General features: G+C 37.1%; 3 protein-coding genes across 6 annotated transcripts; 2 read left to right on the top strand and 1 right to left on the bottom strand.

Annotated features, from left to right (window-relative positions):
* Positions 1 to 397: 397 nt before the first annotated feature.
* Positions 398 to 2690, bottom strand: LOC108978840 (myrosinase 1-like). Its single transcript, XM_018949329.1, has 6 exons — positions 2554 to 2690; positions 2189 to 2483; positions 1591 to 2127; positions 1184 to 1518; positions 1018 to 1120; positions 398 to 777 (listed from the first exon to the last, which is right to left on the bottom strand). The coding sequence occupies exons 1-6, from the start codon at positions 2580 to 2582 to the stop codon at positions 652 to 654; spliced, it is 1425 nt and encodes a 474-aa protein (XP_018804874.1). The 5' UTR covers positions 2583 to 2690; the 3' UTR covers positions 398 to 651.
* Positions 2691 to 5106: 2416 nt separating this feature from the next.
* Positions 5107 to 8248, top strand: LOC108978808 (endoplasmic reticulum membrane-associated RNA degradation protein-like). Of its 4 annotated transcripts, XM_018949265.1 has the most exons (4): positions 5107 to 5334; positions 5406 to 5734; positions 5788 to 6326; positions 6767 to 6842. In XM_018949265.1, exons 1-3 carry the CDS (start codon positions 5163 to 5165, stop codon positions 6310 to 6312), a joined length of 1026 nt encoding a protein of 341 aa, XP_018804810.1. In that variant the 5' UTR covers positions 5107 to 5162; the 3' UTR covers positions 6313 to 6326; positions 6767 to 6842. The 4 variants fall into 4 exon arrangements, with proteins under 4 accessions (XP_018804810.1, XP_018804811.1, XP_018804812.1 ...); XM_018949266.1 differs by lacking the exon at positions 5788 to 6326; XM_018949267.1 differs by lacking the exon at positions 6767 to 6842 and having other exon boundaries at positions 5873 to 5947.
* Positions 8249 to 9730: 1482 nt separating this feature from the next.
* Positions 9731 to 11749, top strand: LOC108978816. The gene is made up of 2 exons (XM_018949277.1): positions 9731 to 10943; positions 11015 to 11749. The coding sequence occupies exons 1-2, from the start codon at positions 10201 to 10203 to the stop codon at positions 11547 to 11549; spliced, it is 1278 nt and encodes a 425-aa protein (XP_018804822.1). The 5' UTR covers positions 9731 to 10200; the 3' UTR covers positions 11550 to 11749.
* Positions 11750 to 20300: the final 8551 nt, after the last annotated feature.

A 20300-nucleotide genomic window follows, 5' to 3' on the forward strand; every position in this document is an offset into this window, starting at 1 on the left:
TGGAATTAGAATTTTTTGAATCCCGTTTCTTACATGGTTGCTTATACCCATTTAACATTTTTCAGTGGTGAATATTTATTAATTTACCACAGTTAAAAGAGGCATATACATATATAAAATTTAATAATTCTTATGTCGGCTTATAATACACGCTAACTTAAAAATATATAATAAAATAAACTGATTTTATTTTGAAAAAATATCAAGGTTATACATATACCCAATACTCAGATTTATCTCAGCGATTTATGTTAAAGTTTCTTAAGACCCCATTGACAATTCTAACCGAAACTCTTGTGATCGTTCACGTTCTTACGCAAAGACGTTGCACGTATCGGTATTTTCACATAAATAAACATTTCAAGACACCCTCTATATTAATTTCAACTTTAAGCAATTTATTTATTTAATGCACGAATATACATATTTATAATTAAATCAGAAAAACCACTTTGAAAACATTGATACATATTTGTGACTACCTTTGTAAGTTTATTGTTCCACTGACACCAACTTTTCACACGTATTTGTCACTACATGATAGCTTCCGACTTTCAATGACACTCGTGTAATAAGAGACTGAATTTTTCAGGTAATGAAATGAAGGTTTATTTTTGATTAAAGGTGTCGTTAGCACGCAATCGCAAAACATCAAGACTCAAAAAATCCGTACGTATAGCCCCTCTTCCACTCAAAGTTATCGATTAAACTCCAGTGAGTGTAGTGTGTTACTTTACAACCGTCGTTTATGGCATTCAGCACAGCTTGCAAATGAGACTGAAAATTATAAGAACACATACATAGGTGTATATTTATAAGCTTATTATATCTAAGGATAACAATTTCGTAAAATTTATTATTAGTTTAGAAAAATTATTCTTGGATGACATACAAAAATGAGTTTAAGCAATTACAATTCTACATACGATTGTATTTATATACCATATTCACAGTTATACATACATACATATGTATGTCATATGAGTATGAATGTATGCTCAGGTCGTCAAAATTTACCTTGAGGTAATCAGTGCGATCTGTGTCGTTTAATTCGCCTTCATCGGACCAACCGTTTTCCGTAATATATACTTCGATATTGTTGTAGTTATCACGGATCCACCTAAATAAAAAAATATCCGGATCAATATATCTACAGGTTTTGTTTTTCAAATCTCCTACTTACTTCAAGATATCTTCCAATCCCTGTGGTACACAATAGAGCCAGTCCGATTTAGCACGCTTCCATCTCTTGTCCACCGAATATTTGAGGCGTGAATCATGTTCCCAGGAGGGAGTTTCACCCCCTGGAGGTTCGGCCATATGGACAAAACGAGAGCTGTAATAATTAAGTCCTAGAAAGTCTCCTGAACCTTTCACAATTTTTGACCAGTATAAGTTGAGGGGTCGTAAACGAGACCATGCTAGTCCTTCTTTCATGCTGTTGCTTGTAATGTCTTCGATAACGATATAAGGATAATTACCTGACTCTCCAAATATGGGGTGCGCCAACCAACCAAGCTWTATTTAATAATATACAATATACAGAGACGTGATTTAAATGATATAGTATAATGATGTGAAAATGTTCACCGAGTATTGCACTGCACGATCCACAATATCTTCTGCTCCAAATTCTGGGTTGTTAGTGTAATAGAAGCGGCTGCTGATAGTGATGCCCACTTTACCTTTTTGATAATTTGAATACTTGGCTTTATAAAGGCGATAGGCGGAGGCATGCGCCTTTAAAGTATTATCCATACATAGGTAGTCGGCAACGCCAGGAGCGTGTATCATAGGTGGGAAGTCGGCATTGCCATAGCCAGGTACACAATAATCGAATGGTTCATTGAATGTGATCCATTTTTTTACACGATYACCAAAAGYTTTGAAMAGAAAATCTGCATAATAGCGGAAGTACTTAATAACGATGTCATTGGTGAAGCCGCCGAACTTTGTCAGCTCTTCTGGCATATCATAGTGAAACATTGTTACCATTGGCTCAATATTATTTTCTAGTAACTTATTGATCATCATATTATAGTAATCAATGGCCTTTTGATTTTGCACTCGTGTATCTGCACGAGGAAGTACTCTGGGCCACGAAATTGAAAACCGATAAAAGTTAACCTGGAAGAGTTGCTTAGATCACATATGTATGTATTGTATAAATGTATACATTTTAACGCACCTTGAGTTCTTTTAATGCGACCAAATCTTGAGCGAAACGATGATAAGACTCTGCAGCTTCATCACCGTTTGAATGATCATCGATACGTTCCGGATGTAAGTGGGTATACGTGTCCCAAATGGAGGGCCCCTTACCATCTTCATTCCATGCACCTTCGACCTGGTAAGCTGCCGTCGATACACCAAAGGAAAAGTCTTCCGGAAATTTCGAATAATTCCCCTTATGCTCTAACTTACATTCGCCCCCTTCGGGAAAATATCTTGATTTCGTAATTGAAGCATAGGAGACGAAAAGGCTATTTTTTATATAAAGAATACAAGTTAGAACACAAAAAACATTACTAATATTATTTCCATAGAAATTACCACAAAAGCAGTACGTGTTGTTCCCTCATCTCAGCTTACATTATCACTGAAACCGGAGAAAATTGTGCAATTGCTTTGAACCACTGAACAGATCATAAAATCAGATTTTGCTTATCTTTCTCTAGCTTCGAAGGCTACTAATCGGGCGATAAGTTGCATGCTTACATTTATAACAACACTTGGAAAGTGCACACGAAGCATTTCTTGGTGCGATGGCAAAGCTGAGAGTCGATTCCTCTCTCTATGTTTTAATATTCAGAGCGATCGTAGCTTTATGGCTTCGATCATATTGAACAATCAGTTCGCGTTCAGAAGCTGTGTGGGCTTATTAAAAATATTACTGCAGTTTCGTAGCTTAAACTGGTGTACGATTTTTGTGAATATGTTCTAATAATAAACTATCTCAAATTTTCTCCTGAACTTTATCTCCTCTATCGTCTCAGAGGGGACTCCATTCTCATTGCAGAATGCTTGCTTTTCGTCGGCCTTTTCAGGCAAGGGAACAAAAAAGTTCCGGTGGAAGCGTTGGTTGCGGATCGTTGGCATGTCGACCTTTTTTAGGTATCTATTCCCAACAAAATCGGTGTGAGCTGGGGCGTTGTCGTGGTGCAACTTTCAATCGGCTGCGAAGCATCGTCGGACCTGATTGACCCTTCGTTTGAGTCTCTTGAGGACTTCCATGTAAAACTTGGCACTGACGGTTTGTCCAGAAGGAGCAAATTCCTGATGGACGATGCTCGGAAACAACTGACCGTAATGTACTTTTGAGACAACATAATCTTATTGAATTTTTTCGCAGGCAACTTCAAACTTAACCGCCTTACCGTTAACAAGGACTTGTTGGTATAACTTTCTGACTTGACTTTCTACTAGTTGCATATGTTATGTAATTTTTATGGTGATGTTATCAATTTTATTGTTCACCATTTTATGTTTTCTTACTCATTTGTTTCTTGTAAATGTTTTGCTGGCATTGCCGTGCCCATATAAGACGCTAATTAAAACAACTTTAAATTACATCATAATTTTCAAATTCAGCTGCAAATGTAAAGTCGGTGCAGAAGATCGCAGTAAAAATAAGTTAAACCCCATAATAACTCATCCCCAAACGAAGATTATTTGCAAAACTAAAAGAGTTGGTTGTAATGGTTCAGCAAGTTTGCACGTGAAAAAAGTAAAACAAACTGCCTGAAGATTTTGGAATAAGAGCTAAAATAGACTTATATTTCTGAAAAGAAAGTGCCTGCTGCTAAAAATTTAAAAAGTCGACCTAACACTTCCCTAGCTCATGTACCTAAAWAATATGTGTCGGTCTTCCGGTTGAATTTGAGAAGAACATTCATTATTTGGCATTTTCAAACATAAYGTAATTTAATGTCAGGAATCGATAAAATCGTTTCACAATTCCCCATATTTTTCCCTTTTATGCCCAATAAAACTTTTACCGTGTTTATTTTTGGTAGCAAATTATTCCGAAATTCGAATGATCACTTCGTATGCAGCATTYTCATGGAAGTATTTTCATGCCATTGATTTTAGGGCTTTGTGGCAGTACTGTGCCCTCCTTAAGTCTGTGGAGCTTGAAACCTAGTTAGTAGTAGCGAGCGTGTATTTAAGAATGTTGTGTGAATATCATATTCGTGTAAATATATCCGTGCAATGCTGTACTGTACAGTATCAAGTCTCTAAATTTGACAGAGACAATTTTTGAGACTTGAGACGATTTCGCTATTCTGTAAGTGATAGTCACAAACTCTATTACATTTCATTATTCAGAGATGTTTTTATACTTGAATGAAAATATATATGTCGATAACAAATATTAAATTTTCTATAACATAGTCAAAAAACATAATTATCAGTAAAAACATAAATATATGTTCACTTTGTTTCATAATACTRACGAAATTTATGTAAAATTTATTTATTTTTAACCTTTTCGTGTTTGAGGTGCTTACAAAATATGCAATCGATTACTATCTATGATGATCTCTATTCAGTATATTCAAAATGGCAGACACGAGTTCTTTTGGTTTTGTGACTTGCTAACTACCAGGTCTCAAATTTGAGGCAATATTTTGAGGCTAAAGCTAGAGACTGTTTAGTGAATAGTAACCAGTCACAAATTGAGATTTTACCACAAAATGTCTCAAATAGAGACTAGAGAATCCCGCTATAGTACTCAAAAAGATTTGAATGAACATTTAGGCCTTCTCTATTTATTAAGATTTTCTGGTCGAACGTTTAAAGTATATCAGGATTAAAAATGCTCACACAAGAATATTGATAATGGTAATAGGTTTACCTAGTAATAAATTACAATGCTGGTTGGTAATAAATATCGCCTGAGAAGATGTGGCGTTATATTGTCGATTTGCAAAAATTTCTTATGATATAGTAAGTAAAAATCTCAATATACAAAATATATATATATTTATTAATTATATTAGATGTTGAATGTAATACAGTTTAAATAATTCAGTACCAAAATATTAAAAGAACTGTGGTATTTTTTTAAGGTGGCAAAGTTTAAATGTCACCGCCAATCAGCTGTAAACCAAAACAGTGCAGATTGCAATCAATGCTCTCTGAAAATTGTACGAACAATAATGAATAATTTGAATAATCACAAATTAATAAATAAACGCATTTTAGAATTCTATGTAAGCCATAACAAGTTTGAACTTGAAGAAATTCGAAAGTACCTACATGATAATTGGTCGTTAAATTTTGAAGCATTGTATGGATTGTATAAATATATGTTAAATCCAGTTCTGGCAGGTACGTTTACAATTGAATAATTTAAATCCTACAAATTTCTGAAAARTTTAATATGGGAAAAATTATTACAGATTACAATTACGAGAAGTCTTTAGACTCTTTTCGAAAATTATTGCCAATATTTGAAGGCATACATTTCTTGTACAGCAACGCTCAATTGGATTTAAAAAAGTTTAATTTTGAATGGCTTGGAGTAAATTCCAAATATTTGCTGGAAACTTTAGAGTCAAATGAATTTGCAGAAACGTGTACCGTAGAAAAAACTCTAGTATTAACTTCAGTTCTGGAAAATGCGTTGGCAAATTTGTTCTTTGTAACTACTGATAATTGTACACCACCGCATTTGTTGCGTGACTTATTAGGCTCAAAGGAGCTCGACAATATATTCGGGCTAGAAATAGTGAGTTTATTAATTTCATAAATATTTACCACAAAATAACCTACACATTTCAGATGTCCTTATTAAAAATAATAATGGGTACGCCCAATGCAATCAATTTACGGAACATTGTATGGCATGGCTTTCCAAAACCTGAAGAAATACCAAATTATTATGTCACAATACTAATCATTATTATGCATAGCTTGGGCTCGGAGCTTAAAAGTAAACATATTGTTCAGTTGATGGAGCGTCCAAAAGCTTCAGACTTTAAAATACTATGTGAGAAAGTTTTAAACCAACTTATATTGCCTTCAGAGTTCGTAAATGAGAGTAAAGGCTTTGAACAAATTAAAAATCATGTGTGGCTACACAAAGCTTTTAAGCAGTACTGGTATCGGCTATTCCAATATTATGAAAGAAAACAGTTTCGGAATTTCGTARTATTGATCATACCGCAAATCGAATTATTACTTCGATTCATATATGCACAAGCAAATAATTTTGATGTTTCTGCCAAGTTGGATGAGTACTATATTACAATGGATTCAATATTTGAGTGTAATATTACCACTGAACAAATAGTAAAAACAAGCTAATAAATGGGAATATTGTAAGTGAGAACCTGCTTAACCTTACATATGATTTATTTATTGCACCAAATGGACCACGCGTGAGAGATAAAATTAGTCATGGTGAAATTGATATTGCTCTAATAGATTATCGGGAATTATGTGATATTTTGCTCTATCTTTCTATGGGCTTATTAAATTTTGAGCAGCCGTTTCAAAAATATGAAAGTGTTTTCCATTTAAATTGCGTTACAAAAAACACATTGAGTCGAGCTGCAAAAGAATTTCAAAAACTGACAGAAAAACATTTAAGAGAAGAAAATATAGACTCTTCAAAATTACTTATCGAGCATGCAGTGCCCTGTGATATAAAAATATTTAATCGACCAAAAAAGGAATCTGAAATAGTTAATTTAGTCTTAAGAAATGCAAAATTTGTCCAAACGTCTTGTGCAAACTATTTATTTTCCATTGATACTAGATTAAAGCTATTGGAACAGCGCGAATTACATTCTAGAAGGCGTCGTACTCTGGAGCGCATGCTGGAAGCTCTGCCGAATATTTGTAATGCCTTAAGTGGTATTTTGACTAGCCTGTTGTGCATATTTGTAAAGCTGCAAACTGACGATTTCATTTTACAAAATGAAGAAGTTTCTAAAACTCTGCTAAGGTAATGCCAAATACTTAACAAACAGACTTAGACAAACGCTCAGGACTTTTTATATAATAACTAGTGCATCCGGCCACGCGTTGCTGTGGTATACATTCTATAATTATATTCAAAGGCGAAACCGTTTTTATCGGTATAGGAATCCACAGGATTGGAGTTGAGATTTAATTTTGAATATGTTCATAYAAATAAATTATATTAGAAAAAATAACGAATTTAAGGTTGCTTTCTCAATGTCTGGTTATCAGTCTTTCTGTCCAGTTAATAGAGTTGTCCGCTTAATAGAGCTCTCACTGTATTTTTTATTTATGAATGTTTTTCTAAGTTGGCTCGAACTGGATACAGTATGCTAAATTTTACTAAAATCGGTTCAGTACTTTAGGAGTYCATAGCGGACAAACAATGTGACACGTGATTTTTATATATAAAGATAATTTCAAACATAGACTTGCAAATTATAAGAAACCTTTTTAATGTACTCCGTACCATCATTCTTTATTTAATTGAAATTGTAATTAGCTTAAGTAAACCAATTGTTGYTGTTGCCGAGTTGACTGTCCTTGGTCAGATAAAAATTCGGGTCCATTCCGATTACGTAGACCCGACTGTCGTGGGACCGGGTAAACCAATTGGTCTTAATATTGTTTAATTTTTGTTTATAAGGATTTTTAAGCTGATTCTTTATTACAAAAACATCGTAAAATACATATTAAAATATGCAAGCAATAATTCATAATCAGAGCCTCGCTTATTACATATTTCAAAACTTTAACCAGGACACTTTTTATTGAGACTATTTGAGAGATCATGAGAATATAAAAAAAAAAAAAACAAAAAATGTAGTCAATATATAAAGATATTGAACCATCTGGAACCTAAGAATATACATAACTAGTTTTAAGGAAAATTCAGATGTGTCTATTTACCTAATCTGTACATCCATTATAAACTTCTATAATTTTGTGTATTTCTGAAATATTGATTTAATTTCAGATTTTTAAAGCACGCATTAAAATTGACCGAAAATTTCACTAAATATTCCAGTGAGAGCAGCAATGAATGGATTAAAGCTGTTCAATTGTGTAAAAAGTTCACTRATGTAAAACTACTATATTATCCGAAAGAATACTTCTAATAATGGACCTTCCTCAGGAATAATAAATGTAGCAGATATTTGTGCGGTTTAATATCTATTTATTGCTTAATGCTGATATGTATGTTTAATCATTAAGTTGTGGCTTTTAAATATATATAAGTCTTAGAAATTAGCATACCATCACTTAAAATGCAAAATAACGTAATCTCACTTTTCATTTAAGTTTAGGTGATGGAAAACACAATATGCGATATAAAATATTGGTAGTCGAAAAAGTATTTTCATATCTTGCTACCAGTCACATCGTCAGCTTCATTTACCCAAAAAAAAAAAATTAAATTCGGGGAAGTTGAAAAAAAGTTACAGCTATTAAAACCAGCATCGAGTGAAAATAATGAATAAATTCGCTATATTTTGAAATTTTTGTATAAAAAAGGGAAGAAWACTGGCAACCCACCAATGAAATTTGTGAAGTTTACGGAGAGATGTATCACTTCGTGTAGCACAACAACGATTCGCTAGCTTCCGTTTTGGAAATTTCGATTTGCAGTGATGGAATAATGTCTCTAGCAGGAAAATGTAAAAAAGTGATGGACCAAAATGGTACATATTTGTTTATATATTTATTAGTATAATTGAAAACAAAATAAGTTGAAGTTTGATTAGAAATACGCAAAGAATTTTTCGATTACCCAATRTAATCCTTTTGAAACAAAATATTAATTTTGGTTGTAGCTTGATTGTATTTGATAACAGAAGCTTAAAACTTTGTGTGTAAAATGATGCAGTGAATCGCAACCAATAAAAAATTCAATTCAAAATGTGTTTGATGATACGTTGTTTTGCATTTTATGTGACAATATATTTGAAATATATATTATATTTGTATATGTATGTACATATGTATATCTTTATGTGAGTTAATRTTGTGAATTCACTTGATTCTTATTGAAGACTTGCCTTGGCCATAACTTATGACTAATGAATGAAATGTTAGTACTGATGGCATAGGTTTCCCACCATTAAATAGATGTCACGCATGCCGGTGCAAAATATGGGCAAAACATTCGTACCTCTACTCATGTGCATGCCGACATATACTTATGTAGTTATGTATGTATATATACTGGTATGTTGCATTCATGTTAAACAAATCAGTGACAATATGGTAGGCACATTAGGAACAGCGAATACACTTTATACAAGTKTTTGTATTACGAGAATACATTGATGCACCTCCAACCCTGTGGTGCGTTAAACTAGCCATTCCGCCACGAGAATTACCAGTTCAAAGTTAGCTAATACATTCGAAAGGTTCGCAGCAATCAAATAACGCTCCAAATTTTATTTTTAGTAAAATGTCCCAAAATTCCATTAAATCRAAAGTGGTTTTTTAGTTTTGCTTTGTATTTGAATAAACGCAAAACAATCTTGCTACTTTCCAGTTTCGTCATAACCTCAACCAATTTTTTGCTATTGGGTAGACATATTCAAAGCATGTACATATAAACCTAGACCGAGCTGGTGGATTTTTTTGATGGTAAGTATGTATGTACATATGTATATATATGAAGTTTTAACCGCGCTCCAGTGATTTCGAATAGAAAGAGCGGATCATGCTTGTTAAATTGTTGTTGTTGTGGTTCCGGGAGTGCAACCTACTTTYGTGGCGTAGCTAGCGGGTTCGTTGSCWGYTTTTAGCATTATTATATGTGTTTTTGTAATTTATATTTTAACTGTTGCTTTTGTTACTGTTGGTAGCGTGTGACGGTGTGTGTGGATTTGGATGCGGGAGTTTAGTTTTTCTGATCGTTCAACGATAAGCGACACAATTATTTTTTTTCTTATTGCCAGAATGCATAATGGCCATTACAAATATACGCTGGTGCCACAAATGTTTTTTGGGGATGCCTTCTATTGAAATTCAGTTGAACAGTGCAGTTGCTTTTCAGAACCTGAATCGAGTGGTATATCACGCTGTTCAAAGTGATCTTGCAGTTAGGACTCGCCCATCATTTTTATAATTTAAAGAGTGCCAGTTTTCACAATCTAAGCGAACGTAACAAAGGTCAACAGCATAAATATTTTCATTTTCCTCGAACGCATTTTTCTGTTCAAATTACTGGAAGATAAAATAATATAGTTAGAAATGCGCTGTCCTCGAAATGAGCTACGGGTGCTTATTTACCCTTTATTTGCGAGTTACTGTATTATTCTGGGATGTGCTATGCAAATACCTCAGGATGTTGAAATACTTGATGGATTCGAGTTCGACGATACCCCGGAGTATTACCCGACTGATTCAAACTACTATGAGGCCAGAAGCTTGCTATCTGGTTTCCAAAAATCTATTCGCAATAAACGCTCAACATTAGAATATGATAATGCTAAGGGGTTACCTCTGGCAAGTGTTTCGCCCCCAAATGATCTATCAGATTTTCCTCAGAGTATCGGCACCCAGCAAATAAAAGTTCATGGAAAAGAGGAAAGGGGTAGGGAGGATAAATTGGAGTCTGACATGCCACGGGCAGAGAAACAAATAATGGATCYCGACTATGACTACTATTCTCAACGGCACATATCCACTTGGAATGACGCATATGGATCGTCAGCGGTCAGTAGTGCATCGCGACCACCAACCGACAGAGAAGATGTCATGGCCGATGCCAGTAACAGTTATGCAACCCGAGGACGTCAAGCTCGTGTAAATTTCATTACACAACCCAAAAAGGACCTTACTGATGGTGCAAAAGAGCTGACRGACCCACTTGTGCCCAAACTTCCAGTTGCAAAACCTCATTACGATATGAATTATCCAATAACTTCTCCGACCTATAATTATGAAATGTATCCATCACGTTCTTATGCGCCATATTTACGTCGCTACGATCGGTAAGATTCCATCTACCATGTCTTTATGTTATAAAATTAATTATTTTAATATGAATCTGATATTTTTCAAGCTTTGACGAACAGTATTCTCGTTACGACCCTTACAACTAYGAAGACCATTATTTACACCGTCGGCATTACGATCCCTATGATAGCTATAGTCCCCGGATACCACAATACCCTGAACTATACTATAATTATCCAGATCGGCGTTATGACATTCCTGAGCCAAGAGAATATGTTCCTGTCTACAATAATGAAATCTACGATAAGACTCCTTATCCCGCAGTAAACTATCCCTCCAGTAATAGCTACGCATCCACAAAGTATCCGGAGTATCCGCGACACCAACGCCGCATAGTATATTACGCGCATTTGCCAGAAATTGTGCGCACACCTTACGACTATTCTAACCGATACGACCGCTACGATGATCTCATGAAGGCGAACAAAGCTATCACAGGAGCATACAAATTTGAAAAACCGTTGTCCGGGAACACAGGTGCTGCTACTCCAAATGCGGATTCCTATGATTACATGAAGCGCGATAAGAAGGATCGACCAACACCAAAACCCATCAAACARAACAGCAGCGGTCGACAGTAGGGAAGAAGTCGCTAAAAACTTCAGAAGCGAGATCCCTTTGGACYTTTTCCAAAGCAATATCAAATGTACTCAAATCTTCGTTAGCACTTAATTTTGACTTTAAATGTAGCCCATCAAACGATTCTTTATTACACAAATACATATGTACATTCGACCTTAATTTTTTTACCTAAACACATATACTTGGTTTGCCCGACGAATGTACCTACTAAATATAAATATTTGGAAATCAGCGCTTCGTCTTTACAAATTATTTAGGATTTGTGTTTATTACACTTTTGCAACCAAAAGAAAACAAAAGTTATTAATTTGCAAGTCAATTTCAGGTTGTTTGACTGGCCTAAGGATACGCGACAGTGACTGGACAATTTAATTACACTCCTCGCTAGAGTGTAAGAGTGTTGGAGGGTCCGGGCGTGGTCGAGATACTGYGTGTCACTCTCCAGTGATTCGTARGGCTGGGGCTGGGCCGATGAATRTGCGGAACACAAAGCAAAGAGTCATATTAACAAATATTCCGGTCAATTTGAACGCAGCGWGCCACCGCCTTTCAGCAACACCGGCGACAAAAGAAACGGTCCAATGCTTCAGCTTCTTCTTCAGCTGCTGGTGGATGGTACAATACCCGACCACTATTTRCATTCCCTTTTCAGCTGACGTTACTACAAAAGCAACGATTGGCAGCGTCACTTCCTACTGCCCACCGGAAATATGTTTAATCTTGCGTTAATAAAACGATGACGCTTTGACCAGAATTCGTTTTTATTGTTAACTCATTAATGTGCGTGTGTGCGTGTGTGCATGTGTGCGTGTTTGTTTGCGCGRMAGCACACACGTGCAGACTAGTGCCCATGGAATTTCGAAATAAAAATACTCATTTTAAGTTGCGGCTCGCAGCCCCACTGGGTAGGTCTAGGGGCACGGCGAGAGTGGTCGCGAACCATTTTAAATTCATTAAACACGAATCACTTACACATACACAGAAGAGCACGTACATATACATATGTATGTATGACATAGGTATGTAGGTATGTATAGATAGACAAAAGCGCTCTTGCAAATGTTGCCGCTGGGCTGTGCAAACTCGCCAACAAACCATTCTAACCGTCGAGCGTCCAGCTATAAACATAKGTACGTGGCTTTATATACATACATACAGCGTTCTCGTGCGCCCTACACACGGAGCAGAAGTTAGCTTTGTTTTGTTTGTCAATTTGTGCGGGGTTGACGCTGGCTTTAGCCAATACCGGCTGTGGTTAGAAGTTTATTCGGACTGCAGCAGTGCGAGCGCTGACAGTTGACTTTGTTGGCTCGCCTTTGGTGAGTTGGCATTGAAAGAATTTGTGGAATTCTTAATTAAATTTGCATGCACGCAACAGTTTCCAGCATCTGCAGAACTCAAACAGCTAATCAACACACGGCTACATAAATATACTATACATACACTACGTACATAACTTTGGCTAATTTCTGGTTTCGCTAAACTTAAAACTTTCGTTTGCGACTTTCTTGGCGCGTACTTCACAAGTGAAAGAACTTTGGTTGTTTAAGAAGTTTCACTTTGTAACTCACGAAACAGATGATGGAAGCACTTTCGTGTGTCTTCATTTTTTGTGTGGAGGATAAGTGGGCGAACGCTTTTCAGTTAAAACTTAAGCGARAATCTTTAATGCACTCTTTTAAAGAGATAATAGATCGGACATATCTGGGATCTGGGGCGGGAGAAGTAACCATTTACAAGAGGGCGCAAATGGTCAAACGYCCAACAAAGCTTCCGATGAGAACATCAAAACAAAGTGAAGTTGATCGAGATATCTGACACGGAAAATATATCAAAGCAACTGGGCGGACAYATCGTTCATGGTAAGCAAAAGACTACACAAYCCAAAGCGTGGAAAGAAGGAAGAGTCAACTGACAGAAAAATCGGTGGTTAGGACTACGTGTTTCTGATTTAAAGCTCTGAAAATATCGAACTCTGTTCAAACTGGAAACCCTTGTAAAAGTTCAAACAGAAACTATGTGTGGTGCCTAGATGGAACCCTAAAAATTAAAACTTTTGTGTTATTTGTTAGAAACTTTCCGAGAAATCTATTACAGAGTATTTATTACTGATTGAGTMTCATTGCAACAAGACCTTTTGTATGCAATGCAGTAAAGTTTTACCCCAATTGAATGCTATTGTCGCACACTCACATATACCCAAGGTCTATTCACTTGCAGCCGAGTAGAGATGTACACATGTTTATGGCGAATCCATGATTCATAAAGTGTAAAGACAATGCAGTAGGTAAAGAAATTATTACGCGCGACGTTTTGCCGCTAAGACGATACACTCCCATAGCGGAAAACCGAAACCTAGCAGTCTTAGCTCGGAGGCAAACGGAAGCGCCATAAAGTTAGAATACACTGAAGCAAAGCCCCGAAAGCGTCCACCAGCACAGGATTAGCGAGTCAGTCGACTGGAAGATAAATGGCAACATAAATGCCAACAAAGCGACAGAGCGTCGTTTTGCCGTGGGATCAAGGAAGTGCTGAGGCTTTCGTTCGCCTTCTCGCCGACAAACATACTTGCATACATAAATTCATCAATGCAAATGACGTGAAGCGTGCCTAAATGAAAACGTTATGATATGCCTTGTGGCACACGCAAACCCAAGCGAAAATTCATGTGTTCAACGAGTAGTAATTGCTCTTTTCGGCAGACGGCAGGCGGCAGGCGGCTGCCGTACCAGCCCAGAGCTGGAGCGTCGTCGGGCTGATGTTTTTTGGCAGCGCATTTATTTCCTTGGCGCGACATTCTACGCACATTAGCTGYAAATTGATACATAAACGCAGCAGGTGGCGCGGGCGGGGCAGGGGTAAAGCCAAGAATGTGCGCGCTCGCGGCAAATGCGGAAACTCAAATAAATAAAACAAATGCAATTTCCGCAATGGCAGGAAGCGGCTCAGGGCATCAAATCCACTCCGTTGACAGTTCAAAGCTCCAGAATCCCATAACAGTATTTGGGGGGTTTGAAATTCAAAATCTAAGCAAGTATAACTATTACAACGGCACCCAGCATATCAAGCCTTTGTTCTTACCTAGAAAGTTTCAAACACTGTTCCATTCACAWGCTGCGCCAATAAGAGATAGCAATAAAGCAAACACGGCAAATCGCACACCTTTAAACATTWTGATTATTAAAAGTAATAACATCGCTGCTGCATATCAGTAAGTTCGAAATTAAGAAGACTTAAATCAAGCAATTACATTCGAAGGAAAATCCGAGAGATATATGAGACRCCCATGGAATTTATTGCCATAATTTGTCACCTTCATAAGAATTCAGAATTATATTCATCAAAATCATTGGAATGACTAAACCGATTTGCGGATATCCATTTTTCACACCGGCTCCCATGTTTTATACCACCTCGAAGGTAAAATTTAATGTCTCTGGCGTAATTAGTTATATTAGTGGCCGAGGTTATCTTCCGATTTCATCYATTTTCTCACCGTCGGCAGGAGTTTTTATAATATTGCACTCAGCTAATTTGGTTCTAGCTTTAGTAGTTTAAGAGATATGGCGATTTGTGGGCGTGGTAGTGGTCCGATTACGATTTTTGTACTAAGAAACCCGCATACCAAGTTTCATCTCCATTTTTAATCAAGTTACAGCTTGCACGRACAGGCGGGCGAACAGACAGACAGTCACCCGGATTTAAGCTTTTTTTGCTTATATATCTATCTCTATTAATTTTAGGTGTTTCGTACAACCGTTAGGTAACAAAATTATAATACTCTGTTGCGACGGGTTGCAAGGTCGGAAAATAGCCCGGCTCACTCTCCACATAATGGTATTGTTAAAAACCTGTCTCTTATACACATCTCTGTTGCGACGGGTTGCAAGGTCGGAAAATAGCCCGGCTCACTCTCCACATAATGGTATTGTTAAAAACTGCTCAAAAGCGCAATAAATCAATAACTAATTACTAGAGATATTAAATTTTACCTTCGAGATGGTATGAGAGGGCTTTATGGGAGCCGGTGTGAAAATTGTCACATATCTCGGGACCAGACAAACCGATTTCGACTAATTAAGTTTCTGGTAATTAATATAATGGGATAAAACTTAGCACGAATAATGCCTTTAGAGTATGCCATCTTATGACTAAAAATTGTCCAAATCCAAAAAAAAAGTGTTCAAACCCCTAGGTACCGAATATGTGGATTATAGTATCCATAGTTGACTTTTGGCCGAAAATATCGATCAATATACTATACAATTGAAATTCAGAGAGAATTTTTTTCTGTGTATCAAAAATGGGTTCAATTGCGTCAATGCCTTCCCTGTGCCCCAATATACATATGTATATAAAGATTTTCGAACTTCTAGGTGACTTTATACCTCATATGAGAGTTATCTCAATAAAAATGAAAAAGCGTGTTTTACGCATAACAGTGTATCTCTGTGACAAAAATAAATAAAATTGAGCGAAAACTTGACATAGCTCCCATACAAGTATAACTAATATCATTATTTTCGAACATTCATCTGACTTTACTTCATATGATTAGTGTTTACATGTCAGGTACTTTCTGAAACGCTGTGTTTTAGTATGTGGCATGTTAATAGTATGCGGTATGGGTAAAACAAAGATAAAATCGGGTCGATACTTACCCAAGTCCCATATCGATCGGCTTATCGATATAGTATAAAAATATAAAATTGCTTGGATTCCGAACGTCTGGCTGACGTTTTACATCGTAAAGTATTTCCACGGCTTTAATTTATGCAAATTGCTAGATTATAAAATGTTCGGCTGCACCCGAACTTAACTCTTTCTTACTAGTTGGAATTGCGGTTGTGTGGTTTTATGGCAGAACTCAATTGACGATCATCGCCGGTGAAAGTAATAAAGCGCACTCATGCTCGTGTCTCGAAAGGTGCCATGAAAAGTGGTATTGTGTTTCCCCTCCAACAAGAGCGTTAGTCGCTGGAATCATATTTTGAACGCTTCGCGGAGAACCATAAACGTTTGGTGGGAGGAGTTACGTCCACCGAGATAGGGCCACATGATGCACTTTTGGAGTCAGTAGAAGAGCTGTGTACTGCGGCACGCTGCAGACTTAATAGTTTCATCGCATCGTCAAGGGTTCCCTCAACGTCTCTGGATGGCAATTTGGCTGATATCAAATTGAACACGTTAGCTATTCCGTTATTTGATGGAGACATGTGCAAATGGTTAGCGGCAAAAGATTAGTACATAATTCGGARGACCTAGTAGAATTTAGGTTGGAAAACTTCGGCAGGAAGTCAATGCGAATATCGGGTGGCTATCAGTGTTGTATGGAAGGCTYTAAAGGGCCGCTAGGACAATAAGAAGCAGTTAGAGGAAATATACGTTCCCATTTTTTTAACCTTAAAACAGCTACCCATGAGTCATCACAATTGACTTTTGTTGACACGGTTCCTAAGTCGCAACGTGCATTGCGTGTTATGGATATCCTGGTGGGTAATGTACTCCACTATAGAAATGCCACAACTAGAAGATCTATTAAAATTTCTGGAAAGACGAGTACATAGCCTGGCTTCTAAACCCGTGGTCGCAATTTATGGCTTGCCGTTAGCAACGACCACAGAGTGCGCACGTTGCGACTACGGATGCCGCTCTGTGCGCTCATTAGGGGTTAACGCATCGAGTATCCAGGTGTTGGCTCTTAGTATCGAGCAACTATTTCAAGCTCTTAACAGATTGAAATTGTGTTACAGGTGTTGGTTRTTAKTRYCAACAGTGTTTGTCTGGTAATTGCCCAAATTGTGGTCGCAACCGCAACRCAATTCTATGTCGAGACAAATTCATCAACAAGTCAGCGAGATATATATCGACGAAAMTGTGACGTGATGTGACCATCAGGGAGGACCACCGGCTGGAGGAACTGTAGTCSAAGTTTTGGCAAATGGAGAATATAGCGCTGGTTGACGCTTGGTCAGAGAACGATTATGGAGAAATCTTGGAGTACCTCAGACAGCTGTTATATTGTACCTAAGCTACCCTTGCGACGAAAAGCAGCGAAACTGAGAGACTTTTACATATTGGCATTACAGCAATTTCATAGACTGGAGCGTCATATGGCTGCGAATCCAGTYCTTAGAGAAAAACACATTTCATTTATGAGGGAGTATGCAGCATTGGAACAAATGYAGTCAGTACAACCAACTTATGGCCACACTAGTGGCTTTTATACTCTTCATCATGCGGTAACAGCAAAGTTTCGCGTAGTGTTCAACGCYTCGGCACCTACCAGCACTGGTATCTCACTGAACGATGTTAAACTGGGAGGTCCAACGCATCAGGCTTCGCGGATACTTTAAGGCATACTTTTACGTTCTCGTCGCTATCGYGTTGGCTCGCATCCCTCGTAAGGCTTGTTTATTAAAAGTCCTTGATATCTTGACCTCAATCCCATTGAGAATCTTTGGACTCATATAACCAATTTTATTTGGAAGGACAAACAACTATGAGATGTGGTCCGTATTTAACGGTGCACTGCCAACTATATCTCCGAGACACCTGTGGAGTCTATAAAGAGACTTTGCATAGTTGTGATTAAAAAATAAGTTGATACTACCAAGTTCTATGTAAAGACATAAACAGAACTTCAAAAACATATTTCAACGATAATTTAAGRTGACTTTTTCTATACACTATGACACGCGTAATGCGTGTGAAATAAAGTTGTATATAATAAAACATGACATTAATTATTTTTATTTATAAACAAAGCATGGAAAGGKGGTTTTACATTTTTAATAGAACCAGAGCGAAAACTATTGAAAATTGTTAACAAAAATTAAGAGTGTTGGGATCCACTACTATTTTATTGCTCGCAGCTGCTATTCCATCTTACAACGAATGTTAAGCTCATTGCAACATTTGTTTTTTAATTTCCGGAAACTCCAGCAAATATTTTCCCGCCTTTGCTCCTTGCGAATTGCGAAAGTGTATAATGTGGTCTGCATCCGAAGTTAGCTTTTCCATACTTCTCTTTCTTATATCTTTCGTTGATTTCAGTGGTTGGCGCTGGGAAGCTGGAACCTGAGAGAAGTTAAAAAGGGGTCTATATACTTTAATACTTAACAAAAAGCTATTTATTTGCATTGTAATTAAATTTCTACGGTTTAGGCTTCGTGAAATTGTATTTCGAAGACTGGTAGTATGCATATAATATATAATGCATTTTAAGGCCGACCGATAAGCCATAGCGACAGAAAATTAAAGAGTTTCTTCGCCTTTAATTTGAGCGCTTTCACCACAAAAGAGACGGTCCGGCTACATCTTTGGTTTGGCTTGTCCATCGTCTAKCTGTCAACGTCTCACCACATTCAACTTAATCAATTTCTAATTTGTTCGTAAACATTTTCGCATTTTGCGTGTCAAATTCAAATTGTCCTTTTGTTAATTATTCTCGCTTTTTTCCGAGCATCCACCACAAATGCATGTTTGAGTATATTTATTTGTCGACTCCAAGATAAAAAGCATGTTTACATGCGGACACGTAAGGGGGAGGGCAGCAGCTGATGCCCAGTTACACTTTCACACGTTGCAACATTTGCCTGCGTAATGAGTAGGTCATCAAACAGCACATTAATCTCGTTGGCCTTGATGACCACGCAGCTCCGGCTTTAACGTGCGGAGGACTCATCTACTTATTGCAAACCCGACGAGTGAATTCCCAAATTGTCTGTTTATATGGGAAATGGAGAATACTTGCTACATTGTACTCGCCTGCATATGCGTGCGTGTATTCATGCAAGTGTCCAAATTATTCTTGCGTATAGTACTGTGCAAGAAAATCGATAATCCGAATTTTTGTGTGCAAATATGTCTGCTCTCCGGAGAAGGGAGGCTGTGACGTTGCATACATTCGCTCTGTTGCTGCAGTTTTTCGGCGGAATTATTTGGAGGTGGCTGCAAAACGTCTCTACCATTTTCAGTGTAAATTAAACATACAACCGTTAGGTGAACAAAGTACATATTATATACTGAGTGAGTATAAAAAGAAGAAAATGTAGAAGTCAATATGTGAAGATGCTTGTGTTATATAATAAATAATCGAGTAAATACTTCATACTATTGATATAACTTTTTATTCGCTCATAAAAAATATACGGTTCTTTGTATATACGACACTAATATAAGGGCTCTCCAGCGTTCCAGGAAAAATATTAAAAAAAAGTCCAGCAGAGCAGTGAAAATACTGCTGCCACGTTTGCTTTAGAAGAGTCTTCGATTTTATTGGTTGGAATTTATTTGTGACGACAATGACCCCAGTTTGCAGCTTGAAAAGGACACAATTGGTTTGTCACATAAACTGCAGCGGCGGCAGAGTCGGCGTCCGTTACTGCAATATCGACAACAACAACTCCGTTGGTTTGGCGTCAACACTTTTGTTGTTGGCGCTTGCAAGTAGGAGTGTCACCATCATTTTACTGAGAGCAACTTTTCCTTCACTCTGGGGTTGGCTTTGCTATTCTGCCGTGAGCTAAAAGGAAAAATGTGTGTACACTCGGACGCAACATTTGCAAATGTTGTGAAAAGCTTTAACTTCCGAGAAAAGGCAAGCGAAGAGCRTAATTGCCTTTCATACTCTCTTTGTTCGAATGCTCGCTTGCTGATAACTTTCGGTTATGTGMACCAACGCTTTTTAAGAGAAAATCTGATTAAAAATGTAAGTTAAAGAAAAAAATGTCGACATTTATTTTAAT

This window comes from Bactrocera latifrons, unplaced genomic scaffold (genome assembly GCF_001853355.1).
Source record: "Bactrocera latifrons isolate USDA-ARS-PBARC rearing strain unplaced genomic scaffold, ASM185335v1 scaffold_128, whole genome shotgun sequence".
NCBI lineage: Eukaryota > Metazoa > Arthropoda > Insecta > Diptera > Tephritidae > Bactrocera > Bactrocera latifrons.